This window comes from Etheostoma spectabile, chromosome 17 (assembly GCF_008692095.1).
Source record: "Etheostoma spectabile isolate EspeVRDwgs_2016 chromosome 17, UIUC_Espe_1.0, whole genome shotgun sequence".
NCBI classification, from domain to species: Eukaryota; Metazoa; Chordata; class Actinopteri; order Perciformes; family Percidae; genus Etheostoma; species Etheostoma spectabile.
In genome coordinates, this window is record NC_045749.1 from 9,182,327 (window position 1) to 9,201,771 (window position 19,445).

At 38.6% G+C, this 19,445-nt stretch overlaps 1 protein-coding gene across 3 annotated transcripts in view; it reads right to left on the reverse strand.

Annotated features, from left to right (window-relative positions):
• The window catches only part of LOC116705484 (carbohydrate sulfotransferase 15), a 26,671-nt gene continuing 7,226 nt past the window's right edge, over positions 1-19,445 (reverse strand). For 2 of the 3 annotated variants that reach the window (XM_032541686.1, XM_032541685.1), the window contains exons 2-8: positions 6,639-7,291; positions 5,420-5,759; positions 3,620-3,757; positions 2,706-2,862; positions 2,363-2,519; positions 541-688; positions 1-446 (exon numbers count right to left, since the gene is read on the reverse strand). In XM_032541686.1, the coding sequence (XP_032397577.1) occupies positions 256-446; positions 541-688; positions 2,363-2,519; positions 2,706-2,862; positions 3,620-3,757; positions 5,420-5,759; positions 6,639-7,112 (1,605 nt within the window). In that variant the 5' untranslated portion in view covers positions 7,113-7,291 and the 3' untranslated portion in view covers positions 1-255. Of the gene's footprint in view, positions 447-540; positions 689-2,362; positions 2,520-2,705; positions 2,863-3,619; positions 3,758-5,419; positions 5,760-6,638; positions 7,292-15,571; positions 15,644-19,445 lie in introns of those variants that run through there. The other variant, XM_032541688.1, reaches the window with a different exon arrangement.

The following is a 19,445-nucleotide window of genomic DNA, read 5'->3' on the forward strand; positions in this document are numbered from 1 at the left end:
TTAAAACACAAAATCTGATTATTTTATTATTTCCTTGACTAGATGAGTCATTCACATTCTTCCAAGAGCAAATAAATATCACAAACAAAACCCATGCATTTATTCAGACCTTAAGAAACCTCACTTTACAACTATACACCTGTGTATAAGTTATCTCACTGTAAATTGATTTATATCAAAAGACATTCCTGCTCCAGCTCCATGCTCCGGTTGTTCACTCCCATCCTTACACATTTCATCCATGCTCACGTCTCTTCAATTGTTACTCCAGAGGAAGTCCTTGTTGTCCAACACACTGGCCAGTTTATGGTTGAAGGGCTGGTGGAATTCCCTGAGGAGGTCTCTGCTAGCTGGAAGCATAGGACCCAGGTTTTTGTCTGCGGCCCGCCGCGTGTTTGACATAGGCCGTTTGGTCAGTGTGGCCTCCACTTGCTCCGAAAGAGGACCTGCGGGGAGGATGTCAGAGTCCTTAACATTACAGAACTGAAGGATTATGGCAGAAACAACCATATACTCAGCAGATACAGGCTGGATACTTACCTACACTCAGAAAATCAAAAACTTTGTTGATTGTCCCTTTGAGATTTTCTGCGTAGTCCTCGAGTCGAAGAACTAAAATCTGCTCCCTGTCGAAAACTGTCAGCCAATCCAGCAAGAAGATAATGTACATCCCCAAATTTAGCCTCACCTATGGGTGTAAAAATCAAAATAAGTCAACATCATTAGTCTCTTGTGGTGAAATTGTTCCATCAACAATTGTTTACCAAGGTCAAAGATGAATTTTCCATCTCAACTGCAGTTTCTGTCTCCCCTATGAGGAGTTCTACATCATGACAACAATTCTGTTGGTGAATCCGCATGACACGAGCCTTCAGTGATCATGCTTTACCCCCACCCCTCCTCCACACAGTTGCTACGTAGCCAAGGACACAAAGGATAAAAAAAAACACAAACTCTTCAGAAGTGGTAATTATCTTTACTCAAGTTGCTGCGCGCAAAAGTCACCATATGACACCAATGTCTAAACAGCCATGCTGAGAAATACAGAGTTTTGTGGAGCCAATAAGCTTAATTAGCTTTGTGTCAACTCATTGGCAATGGCTTATATGTAATGGAAGTTCATTATTGTAAAAAAAGTTATGCACTAAAGCTATAAACATGACCAAGAAGTCCTTAAACATGTCAACAAATCCATTTAAAACTAAAAAATATGTGAATCCCAAGCCTGATGCAGATCATAACTCTGTGTCATAGAGCTTCATCATCGTCAAACAACTATTAAAAACACCTCAATGAGCCACTCTGTTGCACTGGGTGACATGTTTCTTCACTATGATGGAAGTTGGAAAGTGCATTGTTGATTTTCATGGGATTTGCTGACAATAAAAAAGGAATACAGCAACTATTATTCTTTACTAGCCTTTTCCGTTTTTCCACTTTAAAGTAACGTAATCACAACAACTAACACTGTTACAATGATTAGTGATATAAGGTTAGTTGTCAGCAGAAATGGGTCAGCTACAGTATTAAAGAGCTCTACAGTCAATACTTTGATATATGAGCAGAAAACTATATAACAATTACATATCATAAAGAAACTGAAACTGTCAACTCATGACTTCTAAAAAAGAAGAGAATATAAAACCAACCAACCGGATATATGGTGGACATGATTTCTAAAGGCAACCTAATGTGACCCACACAGTGATTTTATTGGTCATTGTGTGCCTTTATAGTCGGAGTCCCTCATGAAGCCATTGTTTAATTCCATTTGTTGAATGGTAAAATGAAGAGTGAGAAAGTTTTTTTTTCATTTCTTCCAGATGCATAGACACTCTGTGTCCTCAAGAGGGAACCACAGTGCAACACAAAAACTAAAATACTGCGCTGTGATTCAAGCAGAGTGGCACAAACAGATTTTAAAAGACCTCATCTTCCTCTCATCAGTAGCAGAAACGTCATGTAAACAAAAAGAACCTAATGGTGCTTTTCTGATTTGGTTTTTTTTGTTAGATTTGAGAAAGATTCTGTTTCTGTTCCAATGGTTTCAGGTCGAGCTGATTGCTACTTTTACTGTAGTAAATCTCCTTGGATAACACTGCTGTCTCTGACATGTTGTGATTACGGGTGACAACCAACAGAGCTCATAACTCTGCTTACTGTCCGACAGGATGTATGCTGAAGGTTTTGAAGTGACTCTGGGTAGCTAGTTGGTTGTATTTTTCACTACACAGAACCAGAGTGCACAGGACAGGTAGAAAATTTGTGTTAGTCGTTAGGCTTAATTCAATATAGTTATATAGCATAAATGCTGTAATCTTATGAAAACTCAGTTAAAAGTGAGAACATCATTTCAGCTAACCGGCATGGCGTTGGAGAGGCTGGTGTTGTAGACGCAGGAACGAAGGGACCTCTCATACAGGCAGGACTGAAACAACTGTACAGAGTCTAGGACCTTCTGGTGGAAGTCCTCTGCTGACTTGTTGGCCATCTTAAAGTACAGGTAGTCAGAATAAAGTCTGGAAACAGAAAAAAAGCCAGATGGAACTACAAAAGGACATTTTGCTGGACGATGTTGGGCAAACAATAGGAGTTATGATTTTAAACAAATATGCTCTGCAGGAATGTCCTTTAGAAGCAATTCATACTGAAAATCACATCTGTATATATACAAACAAATGTGTGGATGGATTTCACTACAGCACCTCTCTACAGGATCTCTAAGCATGATGATGATTTTGGCACCGGGCTGGAGTGTGTGGATGAAGTCCTGGGCCAGGAACGGAGGCTGTGTCTCCTCCCTGTCACCGTGAAGATAGCTCCAGGCTTGGTTGTCCCACATAGTGGATGCACTGGCTTCACCTGTCAAGACATTGACAGGTAGAGCATCACCTTGGGTAAAAACAGTACATTTTAAATGCAGCAAGTATTGCAGACACTACATAATTGGCACTGCTGAGCTGCACTTTGCAGAACAAAATATGCAAGCAATGTCACAAACACTTTCCTTATGTGGTAACATTATGTCCTCCAAATCCACACGTAAAAGATATTTATGACGTGCAGTTGCAACTTTTTAGATTTGATTTAAATGAATAGTGTCATTTGTGCAAATTGTGCAAAATCTAAATAAGTAGTTTGTTTCACTTCAGTAACTAAAGCTTTAATTTAACCAAGATAATTTATTTATTAGATGGTGCTATCTATCGTCTCTCGGGGCCAGGCCCAAAGTTTGAGCCAACCTTATTTATAATCGTAGATGCATGGAGAGAGAATGAAGGTGGTTGTGACAGGCCCAGGGGGTACACTTCTTAAGACACTGTGTTGTTAGACCACAGAATATCTAGAATATGTGAGCACCACTGTGAGCTCCTGAGGTCAGAGCCACAGAAAAAGAATTACGCCTGACCAGAAAGGAAAGGAAAGGAAAACAAAAGAGACCTGTAATTTGGATCATGGTCAGGATCCAATTGTTTTGCCGGTCAAATGTCCTGAGAAAACACCAAATGAAAACTATAAAACGGATAAATGGCAACAGACTGTTCCATCTGATGCACAATGGACGGTAACGATACCAAACCATGCCCAAACACACACAAACACTCTCACATGTGTTCACCTGTTATGAGTGTGCGGTGGCCTCCAGATGAATTTCCACTGATTCCATCTTGGATGTTTTGGGCTGCCAAGTCAAACAGATCCAGGTAATCTTCTACAGGAAAATTTTCCTGGAAGCCATCTTTGAAACGGATATAACCTGCACCCCAAGGTACAGCAAAAAACAACAATCATTATGTGCACTTGTATAGACGTCATCAGCACTATGAAATTATCCCAATGGAGTATTCATTAAGCTTAGAATCAGGTTGACTTAAAAGCCTTAGTTACTTGAGAATAATCAGGTGTTTAGTCAAGTCTACCTAAACATAGAAGAAGTTTATTGGGACATGGCAAGAAATGCTCCATCTGGAAGCACTGTCTGGAGTCAGGACTGTTTAACAATTTATACGTAGAAGCAAGTAAATTGGGACAGGCTGTAGTGAGCTTAGAAGTCAGTTTAGAGGTAATGGGTTTATCAACTGATTACATCAGTATTAGTTTTATTACTATACACAGCACTACTAATTAATACTGTATAATTCCTTTAAGATACATAATCAATTTTCCAGAGGAGTCCTGATAAAACTAAACATTTAAATACAAGTGTATTACATAAAACAGACATTACATCATAGTAGTAGTAGTAGTAGTAGGGCTTTTAAACTGCAGCCAAGCAACAAATATTTTCTTTGTATATTAATCCACTTTATTTTCTTGATAAACTGATAAACCATTTACTCTGTAAATCATCAGAAGACTGGAAAATGTGCAAAACAATATCCTAGAGCACTGGTTCTCCAGTACCACTGGTGGTACGTGAGCTCCCTCTAGTAGTACGCTGGTGGAATCTCTGATATATTTTTTAAAATGAAATAAATTAATTTAGAAACATAATACTGTAGAAATACTACTACATTTCCAATAGTAATATTTAATTTATGTACAATGAAATGTAATTAAAAACAAGTTTTGTTTTAAGTGTAAAAAAAATTGTTTTTATATTAGCTTGCTACATAGTTATGTTCATGAACAGTGTGCGCATACATTCATGATTAGTTACGAGCTGTGATGGCAAAAGTAAAAAAAAATGGTTCAAAAACACTGCATTGCGTCTCCAAACTTTAACTATTAGGAAGAGAAGTGTGAATGAGGAGAATATTTTGAGAAGCCCGGTTGAAACTCTATATGGATGAGCTAGTTGCTACTATAGCAGCGGTGGTGAAGTCTCCATAGTACCTGCTAGCAGCAAATGATGCAAAACAATAAGAAGATATGACCCAAGTTCCTCAAATTTAGATTCAGCTGGAGCAGGACGGATGATGTACTGTACACGGCTGTGGCTGTCTACAATATTGTTTTTAGGAATAAACCTGCTTCCTGCGTGAACTGTCCGTATCTGAATAAGGTAGGTCTATGCCACTCTATTTTAACGTGGGCCACAATGGTGGTACTAAGAGAGCCTAATATTTTCTGAAGTGGTACGTGGTGTACATTGTTTGAGAACCACTGTCCTAGAGCACAAGGTGAGATCAATAAATGTCTTGTTTTATCCAGTCTACAATCCAAAACCTAAACACATTAAATGTACTATAATGTAAGACCCGGGACAGCAGCTACTTGATTAAATGAGTTGCTTCTTTAAATCAATGAATTAACTAATCATATACTAATTGCATCTTTTTCACAGCTCTTTTCTAAATATGTGAATTTTTTGCCATCTGTTTCTGTCTTTTGGATGCATTCTATCTGCAGTTATAACTTTTTTCAATCCATTAGCTGGCTTCCACAGTCAATGTTTCAAAACATTTAGATGACTTACCAAAGCGTTTTCTGGTCCACCAGTGGGGCTCCTTCATCGTGTTGAACTTTATCTTTGGATGCAGCAGCAGCCTGTGGAACAAGTCAGTCGTGCCACACTTGGGTTGGCCGATGATGTAGAAGAATGGCAAGCAGCGTAGACGAAACTGTTTGCCGCCTCTGTAGTGTAAGCGCTGGTGGAAGTTGGTCCTGAGGTGGTCACACACAGTCTTGAAGCTCTTTGAACGCAGAGTGAAGAGGTTCCTCCTGTACAGATCAGTGCTGAGTTCACTGGAGAACTCCTCATACCAGCAAGGGCTCTTAATGCCGCGCAGGAAATGGCGAGGAATTACTGAGAACAACTGTAGAGAAGAACAAAAAGGAAATCAGGCAATACAGAGGATTGACAAAATAATGGAAATACTTGCCCTCTAGCCCCTTGGTGAATCATGATTTGGAGGATATCATATTTTTCGTGAAACCCTGAGAGGTAAAAATTGTCATTCTTGTGAAAATTGCAGTTTTTGGTATTGTTACAGGTGGTGGCTGGTAAAAGACAAGATATTCTACTTGCATTGGGGACAGCAGCTACTTTATATTCATGTTATTTACACTTTAGACCAGCAGTTACAAGTTCTCATGACATAAACACATCCATAACTTAGGGTCACATGACATGATTTTGCAGCTGTGCAACTGATGCATCCCAACCTACAGTGTTTGAAAACTGAATTAGATGTATTATGTAGATGTTTAGACACACTGACACTTAACACTAATGTGGAGATGCATTATGAGAACATACACCAAACACAGGAGAATTACAGTACATTAGCACATAGTAAAAGCAGTACTTGGGTCCTTAGCAACACTTAGCAAGACATGTAACCTGATATTTACTTAACAGCCCTGCTAACGTTGGTTCCAAGTTGAATTAACACCTCTGTCAGTCTCAACAAACACCGGTCATTATGAGCTTCACAAAACAGGCATTTACTGCAGAGTTGATTGTAAGGTCTTTGTTGTTTGTCAGTCTTCTACTATTCACTGTTGTCAACAAAAAATAAAGCAATTATGGAGGTCACTTCTTAATATTTTCTAGTGTGGCCTGAATTATCATTTGCCAGCATTTTTTGAGTGAAAACATTGCTTAATTGCAATGGAGCTATAACAAAAACATCCTTTATTTTGGTTGGCCCGCTCATGCAAAAGTGAGTCAGACAAATTTTCCACAGACTTACATGGGAATCCGTTCCGACGATATCCTCTTCATCAGGCACCTTCCTGGGTGAGTATTCAAGTTTGGAGCTGATGATCTTCACTAGCAGCTTAATGTCTCCTAAATTCTTTTCAGAAGACATTTCAGGTGCTGCTGTGCTGGTTGGCATGACCACAGGTCTGAGCTGATAGGGTAAGGGGGTAAGCAAAAGTCCTTTCCTATCCCACGTCAGGATGTAGGAAGCCATGATAAGAAAAGTCATTGTCAAGCCCATCAGGAAGCTAACCACTTTGACTTTAGAGATGCTCTGCAGGTTAGTCCGGGACAACAGAGGAACCCACTTGGCCTCCAGATTCTCAGTTACGTTTGTGTGCCTGAATTCAAATAATGTACTAACAAGCCTTTTCTCATAGTTCTCAGCCATGGGCAAGCTGCGAAGGCTGTAACTGTGCTCAGTTTGAGTGTTGCTCCCATATCTGCAGTCTGATAGTGACATACTGACATAAAAGCGCAGTATGCATGTAGAAAGAGAAGAATTATTCTTTCAAGAAAAAGGTTTGAGTTTCACCTACAGAAGGTTGTGTGTCCCGATGTATCCATTTTTTATAGTTTTCAATCTGCAGGTCATTACTTGTCTTCGTTTCTTATGTGCTCCCCAGTCTTCAGCAGGACCTCCTGTAAATCAGAAACACTTGGTAAAACATGGCTTTTTATTATCACTTCAACTTTCTTTTCACCAAAATTGCAGCAGTGTCGTTTCCTTTGAAGTATTTCAGTCATCTCCCATTAATCCAAGAAAGGTTGTATGAACATTTTTAATATTAGGGTATATAAGGGAAATTTATCACAATCCGAGGCAGTGAGTGAATTTCAAACTATACTCCCTTCTATAGCACCAGTCACCTCTAAAAATGTTTGAGGTTAGCTGCAGTGTGTGGTCTGCTGCATGGAGATCCTTTGCTTCATGATGAGGGCTATATAGCACAGCTTTACTAAGAGACTTTCAAGGTCAGAATAATAGTTGCTCTGTAATTCAAAACTAAAAACACACAATTATTCTCTGTGAGCTAAAAGCCTGCTGCGAGTTTCATTTTGTTAACCTGGAAGGATCATTTTCAAGATCAAGGTTTTTCACAGAGAAAACCAAGTTAGGTATTGATACAGGTGAACATGCAGTGTGGCAAGCACATGCATTTTCTTTTCCCGCCCCATGAATAATAAGAAAGTGGGCAATGTTATTTCTAGTGCTAATGAACTCCAGACATCAAAGTGTAAAACGTTTTTAAAACACTTCTCTGACACTTCCTCAACCAGTAACGTATTTCTTTTTCTTTTGTTGTACAGCTTGTAAAGTTTAACAATCCCACTGGAACTAGGGATTGAAATTCTGCACCAATATACTACAACTCTCTAATTTTACAGTGTTTTTTCTTGCTGCACAACAGGGGCCTGATAGAGTGCAGCCAACGTTAAGTGACTCAACATGTTCACACTTACATCATTGAAGGTGCATATTTAGAGCTTAATGAAAAGCCACTCTGCATCATTTTAGGGGACTACACTGGATTGAGTCAAAAGTGCATTATGGAAAGTGTAGGCCCCAGTATTTGTGTAGCTTAAAGCATACAAATGGTCATACCAAATCATCATTTGCCGAGATCAATGATGTGACGCAAATTGCCCGATTACGGGAAAGCATTTTTTTTTAAACCTCTGATGACAAAAGACACACAGTCGCGTCAAAATGACGTTTGACAACAATCCTACTCAAAAAGCAATATTACAAAATGTAATTTCAGACAATTATTTACTATTTAAATCATATATAACCTAAGACTTTGGTAAACTCATTTCAAGCACCAAAACAAATTGTACAACATATCATAAGTTAAGGTTTGTTTTCAAAAGATATTTGAGGAATTTTAAAAAGCGAACAACTAAGTTTCAACTTTAGCACCAAATTATCTCTTTACACATTGCTCTAGAAAAAATGTGGGCATCACTGTACAGAAAGCTGAGTTTGTTCTAAACATGGGGGATCAGCTTTAAAAAGTTCAATTTCAGAAGATATGTGAATGTGCCTTTAAACCTTTGAGGGTTAACTCAATGGAAAATGTTGCAAAAGCCATTAAGCATTGAGATCGTCTTGCATAACAATCCAAACTTCATTCAGAAAACAAGCAATTTAAAAGTTGTTTGCTTGTTGTCTTGCGGACGGACCTCACAAAGTATGAATACAGACGTTCTACAAATCAGCATCATGATATCGTTATTTTGTCATCCTTTTGATGTATATTACAATTAAATCAAAGCCAAATCTGTACCACAAGTAGCTCTGGAAGGGGCAGTAAAATTTACAGAGCTGTGTGCATCTCGGGATGATGTTATGAACTCAGACAACAGTTTTCCGACATATCTGGGACTTCCACAACAGGTACATGCAGTAATAGTGGTTATTTCGGCCATAGTTGATTACAGAAAGAAAGCTATTTACATTTAGCTATTTGCTAAGTTTTTTGTATATCTTGGCCTATGTTGCTTTGATATGGACCCTTATTTTTATTTTTTTTATCCTGTCTCTTATGAGTCCCCCAACTTTATGGAAGTAAAATACTATTTGTCTGAAGTACTCCCTTAATATATATATATATATATATATATATATATATATATATATAAAATTTATTAAGGGAGTACTTAATCTCTCATCACTGCATCCTCAACACACGCTGCTTGCCAGCCTCTTCCATCTGTTTTGTGTTCATGCTTGCAGTGTTCCACTTATCTGTCTTTTAATGTTGCAACACTGATATAAATCGTGGGTTACTCAAGTAAAGTTTGCATGAGTGCAGATTTGCTGAATGTGTGCCAAAAGGGCTTTAAAAGTTCACAAGAAAGCCCTCACACATTTGCAGATTTCACATTAGGACATGTCTCAGACCATGCAGACTTATTAGGAATGCATAGCAATACCTGCAAGCCCACATGCGATTGGGCAAAGAAATTATTTTAAAAAAAAAGAATCAGTAGACAGGAGGGCATTTTAAATTTTAATTTTTTGCCTATGACAACCCTTGCTTAACAAACTGACATCTATAGTTGTCGACAGTTTAAGTTATCCATGAATAATACTGCTTTTGAAACAGATTCCTGCCTTACTCTTTTCTTAAATTCCCATATTGTTATGTTGTTTTATACTTAATGATGTGTAAAACCCTTGCTAGCGGTGTTTTGAAAAGTATATTAATGAATGCTACTGTTCTCCAAGCTCATTTTGTTCATGCCTCTGCATATCTTTATTTCTATAAATCCAGGTAATTGTTATCCTCTTTGTTCTCTACTCTATCAATCTAGTAGTCTCATTAAATATAAATGTCTAGTTAATGTGACAGAGAATAAAGAGGACAGTAAGAGTCCAGGGTAAAGCGTGGAGAAGTGAAGCAGCAGAGATGAGAAAAACTGTGAAAAAGAGCAGAAAAGACTGCCTTTACTAGACCTCTTCTTTGGTCTAAAAAAATAAATAATAATCGATCTGCGGTGGAAAGAAAACAGCAGGTGGGATTGACTGAGGTGAAACTCCATCATCAGAATCCTGCTGACTCAAAGCCTGCATTTATCATTGCATTAGATGTCTCTGTTGTCCTAAGTGCACAAAATGTCAAGACTCATCTGGTATCAAAGACAGAATGCGATTTTACTCATGTTGGTGAAATGTGTTGGGTTGTTTATGCTATAAATATGTGAATTTATTTGAAATCTTGACTTAAGGCTGCTTGTTGTAAATTGTTTAGCTCTGAGAGGAGCTGATGATGACACTAGATGAAAGGCCATTATTACAATTCATCACGAATGGGATACCACATTTCATGGTTATTCATGCAAAAACGCAAACGAGAACCTCATTGTGGCACTCGAGAAAGAATTCAGGGGGTCACCAAAATTATAAAGATTAATCTTCTGCACAACTTGACTGTTTGTCCACAATTTCATGGCAATCCATCATATAGTTGTTGAGATATTTTGTCTGGAAAAAAGTGGTGAACCGTGGGGCCTGATGATGGGGATGTTGTCAGTTCACATCAAATAAACACTTCAAATCAACATATCACAACAACAGATATGTGGATTTATTGATGTCTTGGTTGTTGATAGTTCCCAGAAAATTAAGCCTAATCTGTTTGGTAAACCCCTGACCTTCCCTCCCAAGTTTCCTTTTTATTAAATGGGCAGCTTTATGCTCCCACAGTATGAGCTTTTTTCAATTTTGGACACTAAGTATCCCTCTATCCCATCCTCAGGTCAAAATACCAACTTTGCACAAGATATCCAATGAAATGTGCTGCAGAATGCCGTGACATTTGTTGAATCTATTCAGGCTCAGTAGGTACAACCATTTTATAAACGCAAAGCTTTTTATTTCTAACACCACCAATGAGGCCAAGAATGTAAGAGCTGCTATTTCTTACATTTACTGTAACTGAGTTTACTTTAAACCAAGGAGTCTTCTCTAGATAATTAAAGGGCTTGTAAACCCCACTTTTCTTATGTTAGCATATACTGTCAAACAACCAACAAAATCCAACAGGAAATTACACCTTATTAAAAAAATCAATAAAAAAAAAATCAAAAAAAAATCAAATGTTTTCAAAATCCAGTCTCAACTTTACACTTATTAACTTTTTTTTTTATCATTTTCCTGTATCATACACATGTCATCAAACCTTCTGGATAAAATACAACCTTGGGTCGCAGGTTATAAAGTTTACCAAGTGCAGCCAATTTTATTATGTTTTTATACAACCTCTTCTTTACATCAGTCGCTTTAATGATCACGTCTTTAGCACATATAAATGCAATTTGTAGAATATGCCACTTTTAAGAACTGTAAATTCTAAAATTAGTTTCCATACTTTTGAGCTGATACTTCTTCTTTCTGGCCGCTATTGAACCTTACAAAGGAAAAATTAAATAATTTTTTTTACTGATTTGTAATAACAACATGTTCAGCCATGATAAAGGTCTATCATATCCATAGTTTGTGCCTGTTACATTGACAAACCATGAAGCTCATTATTTTTAATTAGTCCCGGTTGTACAGATTCTACAGTTGCTCTCATGCATCTGCTTGACTTGATCACTGAAATTCTGTTTGGGGTGTTAAATTGGGTGCAGGTTATGTCATTACATGGGAGTGTCTGGCATCCTCTTTTATCCCCCTATGTATACCATTTGTGACAAAATTATGCCAATCAGCATCAGCCCGGTCTGCGCTGCAAAGCTAACTGAACAGCAAATGAAAATCAACATCCCTGCAGAACTCTTCCAGAGAAAAAAAATGCTGCATGCTGTATGCAGATGTTCAGCATCGACATTATGAAATTTGATCACCTGAGATACAACTGTGACAAACGCCTTTCAAAAATCCAATGTGACCACAAAATCAGCTAAAGAGAGGAGACAATCAGTTGCAAGAGCCAGCACTCATTACACACACATATATTCTCGCCTCTCCTGAAACATGTTTTAATCATGTCTTCATGTTTATATCTGTGTAAACACAGCCTGACCTTGTTCAGTACACTCTGTGACTGGGACTTGGCTGAATCCCAGCGCTGGGAAATGGGAGGCACAAGAGAAACTAATGCCACAAAAGGAAATAAGACAGCCTCCCTGTTGATGGGGAAGTCAAACAAAGATGGATGGGATACCAAAACTGCAGAAATAATAGAACTTTCTCTATGTAGATGAAAAATGAATCAAACTAATTTGAACAGAAAATAACATCACTGCTGGGACTTACTCTTTGTCTGGCCACTTTCACAATCAGATCATGAATATAATTTTGGCAGGAAATCTAACAGCTCCCTAAGAGAACAAATACCTCAGGAAGTGGACTTCATCCGTCTCATGATGCTGAACTAGTCCTCCCTACTTTCTCACATCCTACTAATAGAAGGAATGGGCGGGTTGATTTTCTATCACTTGACTTCACAGGAATCTGACTGCTTTATCTGTTAAGAAAGCAGGCTTTTGAAACGATAGTACGGTCTAAACAAAATAGACATGGCAAAAAAGCACTAGAAATATTAAAACCTTTTGCTTCAACACAGTCCACTCTGTCATCTGTAGTGCAGATGTAGTCCTATAAAGCTAAACTGTGTATTTGTGCATGCAAGTAGGTGTATATATTTGCATGCATATGATTTTCTTATAGCAACAGGTTGTTTGCTTTAGCAGCGATTTAAAACCAATGTGACCTTAATAACAAGCAGAGAACACTTTAAAACACCTGTTGTATTGTGTAAAGAGTGTGAGGGAGAAAGATTTGGCAGTTTTGAAGGCAAGAGGTGGATCTAAGGTCAATTTAAGTGTAATTCAGGTTTATTACAAGTGAGTCTAACCAAAATGTTGATAATATCCCCTCGTTGCACAACAAAACAACAGAAAGTATACGGTAAGTAAAAGAACTATAACGTCAGTCTGTAAATTGCATGGATGTATTAAGAGAACTGAATGACATGTTCCAGGATGGCGCTTCATCCATCCAACGGAAGTTGCTCAACGGCGCATACACAGATGTTCTTTAAGCTTCTGCATTTTCCGATCCAAAGAGCATGCATGTTAGAGCCCTACTCTGGCTGAGCTGGGTGCCTTACTGCTGATTCCCCAAACAATGAATGGCATTAAAATAATTGACATATGCAGCTTTTTCATCACATGGTATGACTCGATTCAACCCAACTCACTCGTTTTTGTTTTTTCTCCTGGTACTTTTGTTGGTACCGCCTCGGTCAGGGTTTCAAGCACGCTGAGCCAATACTGGAAGGTGGAGTTAAAACACTGCAAATCCCTGATAGGTCAGAGAGAAGCGTCACTAGTGTGACACAGGACATTCTGCACAAACCTGTGATTTTTAAATAGCCAAGCTACCGTCAATAACATCCACAATTTCTTTTATTCACCCCACCCAGAATTTCAAAAAACGGTAAATCGCAAAATTATGCCTTAGACTACGCTATACAATTTATCATGTGCAGACATTCCTCTGTTTGGTTGCCAATGAAAGGGAAAGGATTTGGTAGTGTCACATTGAAGATCGTGTCACAGCAGTGTTACCTCTCCCAATCAGCTGAGAATCTCGCACAAAGGGGGTGCTACCTAGCCTGGCTACGCCCTCCTACGTACTTCCATTCAATGTTCATTTTCCTACAGTACTACATCTGGGTTTGCGGTATATTCTTGGCTTTTCTCCAGTCAAATCTTTTCCAGCGAAGAAAGATAGGAGCGAAGCCATTTGGTCTGTTGTGGTAACGCTGCTGAATATCCACAAGTTAAAGCTTGAGCAAGAACAATCTTTGCTGAGTTTTGTTGGTGGCCATAATTTTGTGGCCCTCCTCCCCACTGGGTTAAGGAAAAGTTTGATTTTGATTGGTTTAAAGAAATACCAATAAACCAAAGCATGTTTTCCTCCAATCCTGTTTGCTATGTGGAGTAGCCAGAACCCCAGCGTGCTTTGGAGGAGGGTCTGGCAAAGCGAGATTACTCACTGATAAATCAAAAATCTAAGTTATAACAAACAACCTGTTACACCTGAGCAGGGAAACTCCTCTGCCAGATCACTTTCTTTCCATTAAAAGTAGAAAAAGTTCAACTATGGCTTTGGTTAGTAAACAAAGCTTGATGCTTTCCTCAATCCTGACACATTTCTTCTTGACTTACAACCAGGAGAGCATTTGGTTGCAGATTACACTTAAAGACACAACCTGTCAGTGCCGTTTAACTGCCACAGCTTTTGAATGTGTGTGACAACCTACAACTGCAATCCTGTTTGCACACACAAAACAAGCAGAACATGACATGTAGAAGCTTGATCATACTTGTTGGATTTTATGAACTCTTCAAACTAAATCTGTTCACTCACTTTAAAAAAGCATTTAAAAAGGTATGAGAGGTAAAGCTCATAAGTAATTCTCATTTATAATAAGAGTAATTAGTATGCATCATTAACAGAATTATATCTTACTTTATAAATCATGCATGATTTCTGTGACTATTGTATGTTTCACTTTGAGAACTGCCTGATCTCACATTATAATGCTATTAGACATATAATAAAAAAACTAATTGTCCTGGCTGGTGACTCATTCAGGGCTACAAAACATATGTAGCTTACTATAAAGACACTTTTGATTTCCTGTTGATTTTAAGCCATTTGGAGGTAAAATTGAATTTTACTTTTTAAGCACTGCAATCTTTGAATACTAAAGTTAAATTGAAAAATTGAAAATTTGGTATCCCTTTAGAATTACTTTGGTTTCTAAAGCAATTTGAGTCATAATGTCCTGAATACTGATGCCACCGTGTAAATTAATATATTATGTAGGCTACTGTATACATGTGATCATGGTCATTGAGTGTGTCAGAATGGATAAATTTAATCGAGTCATTTTACTTTTTCTGTTTCTTTTGTTGTGATACATGCAAATTACACCACAATGACAAAACACTTCTTTTTTTTAAATCAACTCAACCAGAAAACTTTCTGGCACAACTGGAGAAAATACATTCAAATAATACATAATAGAATTGAAAAAAATAAACAAAGAAAAATCCCAGTGAAAAACATCACCCATAAGGAAAATTACTCAAGAGCAGGATAGCTTGAGCAGAACAACAAAGGAGTAAGAGATGTGGAAAAAAGTTTGACTACATTGAATCATCCTTTCTCAAACAGATTGTTGTCATCTCAAGTAAAAAAACTACCCACTCTTGAAATAGAAACTTGGAGCTGCTGCCAAAACAATTTAGTGTCATGCAAACCTCCCACATTCCTAATGCGCTGAGTGTACAGAATGATTTTCTTCCATTTGCGGTGGACCCCCAGAGTCCAGTCTAAACAATCTGATATGGTTTAACCCTCTCGCTCTCCCTCTCCGCTCATACTTTTAGCATTACCTAAGCCTTCAAGCATCGGCCAAAAGAAGCATGGCTTTGACATCTCACCCTCTCCAGCCTGACATTTGTTCCAAAAACTCGAGGGGCAACTTAAAACCTTTCTGCCCAGTAGACTTGACAGACTGCAGGGCTGGGCCCAGCAGCACGACTGAGGTTTAGCTTGGATGTGTGCAGAGTTATGGAGTGTGGAGAGGTGCTCCATACTGTCACCACACCTATATGTATGTCCTCCTTCTCTCCCTCCAATTAACAATAAAATACAACTTTAGGGATTTAGAAGCTGCACTGAGAATCCACAGAGGCTGGTTTGTCCAAAGATCTGCCTAACTGTCAGGGCCGCCACGCTGCAGCTTCTTTAATAGAGTAGAATGAGGAAAGCAAGGAGAGGAAAATGTCAAACAGAAATTGCGAGTGTGCAAACATCTCACACATCAACAGATCTCACCCCAGACGTCAACCAAACCCCGGCAATGAGCTGCTGGAAAATAAATACACAAGTCCCTTCATGGCTTGTTTGCTGGGATGCATGAGAGAAACCATTTAGGCATAATGGAAGGAATTAGGGGAATCTGTTGAATAGTCCAATGTAGTACTCCATGTATGTATGTTACTATAAACAGAATAATAAGCAAGAAAAGTGCAAGACGTAGTGAGCATGCAAAGAATTTCTAAAGTGGGAAGAAGTTCCATTCTCTCGATACTCCCGGGTTCTGAACTGGTTGCAGTTCCACCAGCGTGCCCCTGGGGGGGATTTTTTTTGTTACTGTTTTTGTTCAAAAGACTTTGAAAGGACTTTAAGGAAAATCTGTTTTGTTACACGTTTCTGGATTTTTTTTTTTTTTTTAAATACTATAAATCGGCCGATATATCGGAATATCGGCTTTTTAAATAACCAAATATTTGTATCGGTATCGGCCTTAAAAATCCTTTATCGGTTAGGCTCTAAGCTGTACCCCTCAAAATCTTTTTCTCAGGATATAAGTTTTTGTCTATTAATTTGAATGTTGCATTCGAAAGGGAAGGCTAAAAATATGCACACTGCTGGGTGTTTTTTTTAAAGTCACATTTTTGTTCTAAAGGCCTTTTAAAATGTCAATGACGTCATTCACATCGTACAGCCAGAGATACTGCTTTACGGAAAGCTCTGAGTCGCTTCGTCATTTCTCACGCTGCATCGATAACCCAGCTGACAGTTTAGGCTCTCCCTGTCAATGCACGTGCTAGAAACAGGTTTGCTAATGTTTTAATGACCACGCCGACATTTTCACTCTGACATTCTGGTTACGCTTCAGATGCCATCAACCGGGATCTCTGGTCGTAATCCGTCCTTCACTGACCAGTCAGCATTCATTAGCAGAATGTTAGCATGTTATGGGCAACAACAACTCAACCTGTAAGAAATCAAAAGGGCATAAGTAATCGTTCATTCAACTGTCGACCTATAATCCATGTTAAACTTGAAAAAACTACAATCAAATCTGAGATTTCAACGGCAATTAGGCAAAAGAGACAAATTCAGTTGTCTAGCTCCATAGAGTCCCATTAGTTTTGCACGCGCCTGCAATCACCCCCAGTGGAACTCTGTTGGAACTGCAACCAAATTCAGTACAATAGGCGGTCCCTCCAGGATTTCGCACACTTTTTTGAAATTGTTGCTGCCCAAAAATGCCGGATGTTGCGAAGAGAAAGTTGCAATGTTTTTTTGTCTAGTTCTTTAAAAATAAAAAGGAAACTTGTTTTGGGGAGAATAAAATTTCTCTGGGCTGAGTTTTCCTAGGACCTTAGCAAAAAGGCTGAGGATGCTGAAAATGTTGGTATAATATGAAAATGGCTGATGGATTTAAGACAAAAATGAGCGTCAGTCAGTGGTTAACTGTTGATCTTTACATTGTTCAGTTAATTTCCTATACTGGCCTGGGACACAAATTCATGTGGTTTGATGAAGTACTTATTGGACTTTAACTCATCATTTCACTTACAATAACAAGTGTAACAGTCCTCAATTTAGGTCATCCTGTATGTCTCATCTTCTGCATCCACCGTGTGTGTGCGTACGTCAGTCGCAAAGAGGAACTCAGCAGCCCCGCCCGCTGCAGAGAGCCGACAGGATTGAAACAGCAGCCGCTTCAGCAAGATCAGAGTGAAAAATCGTTACAGCGTATATTGATGTTAAAATGTATACAGGTTGGCAAGAAGGTCAGAAATGTGTTGCAAGCTCTTTTGCTATATGTTTTGTTAGTAAATAAGAGATGTTCAAGTCACACATGTCTCGTTAAACAAGGAAATGAATTTGGCTACGTACGTGTGACATCAACCCGTTCTCACTCCCGTTTAGTCATTGGCTCTCAGAGTCACATACTGATACAAAGTCTGGCCCGTGGGATTGCTGGGATTGATTTAAGTTGTGGGAAACCCTTGTTATTTGCGGTGATTGTTCAAGATTGCAAGTCGCACTAAATTCATGGTGATTGGTTGAATTCGCATGACAATCGCAACATTGTGAAATCCTGGAGGGTCTGAATAGGGCTAAATAGGGAGTGAACAGGCTTTCCGTGGACAGGCTTTGGAGCGTGTGTACAATTATTTGCAGCCGTTTATGTTTGCCACATAACACAGTCAATGTCTGGTAGACCAAGATTCTTCTACCCCATGGAGACATGACATATTTTGCAGCTGCTCAGTGAGGGAAAAGATGTTTAGTTAGTTTAGATAGTTTCAAGCATTACAAAGTCTTAAACACATAGTATTGCTTTGGGGACTTTATAGCTCTTTTCAGGACACTTATAAAAGAAGCTACAGTGGATATTAAAAGTCTACACACCCCTGTTAAAATGCCAGGTTCTTGTGATGTAAAAAATATATATACAAAGATAAATCATGTCAGAAAGTTTTACACTTTTAATGTGACCTATAATGTGAACAATTCAATTGAAAAACAAACACACACAAAAATAAAAACCTTACAATAACCTGGTTGCATAAGCGTGCACGCCCTCTTATAACTGGGGATGTGGCTGTGTTCAGAATTAACCAATCACACTCATACTCATGCTAACTAGAAGTCATTACACACCTGTCATTTAAAGTGACTCTGATTAATCCCAAATAAAGTTCCGCTGTTCCAGTAGGATTTTCCCGACATTTTCTTGCATCTCAGAACAAATGCCATGGTCCGCAGAGAGCTTCCAAACCATCAGAGGGATCTCATTGTTGAAAGATATCATTCAGTAGAAGGTTACAAAAGACTTTCCAATGCATTAAATATGCCGTGAAACACAGGGAAGACAGACATCATCAAGTGGAGAAGATATGGCACAACAGAGACATTACCAAGAACTGGACGTCCCTCCAAAATTGATGAAAAGACAAGAAGAAAACTGCTCAGGGAAGTTTCCAAAAGACGTACAGCAACATTAAAGGAGCTGCAGGAATTTCTGGCAAGTACTGGCTGTGTGTTACGTGTGATAACAATCTCCCATATTGTTCATATGAATGGGCTTTGGGGTAGGGTGGCAAGACGGAAGCCTTTTCTTACAAAGAAAAACATCCAAGCCCAGCTGAAGTGAAAATGTGTTATGGTCTGAAACCAAGGTTGAATTTTTGGGCCATAATTCCAAAAGATATGTTTGTTGTAAAAAACAACACGGCACACAAACCGAAGAACACCATAACCACAGCGAAGCATGATGATGGCAGCGTCATGCTTTGGAGTGTTTTTTCTTCAGCTGGAACCGGAGCCTTAGTCAGGGTGGAGGGAATTATGAACCGTTTGGAATACCAGGCAATTTTGGCACAAAAACTTCTGGCTTCCGTTAGAGAGCAGAAGTTCACCTTTCAGCATGACAACCTAAAGCACACATCCAAATCCACAAAA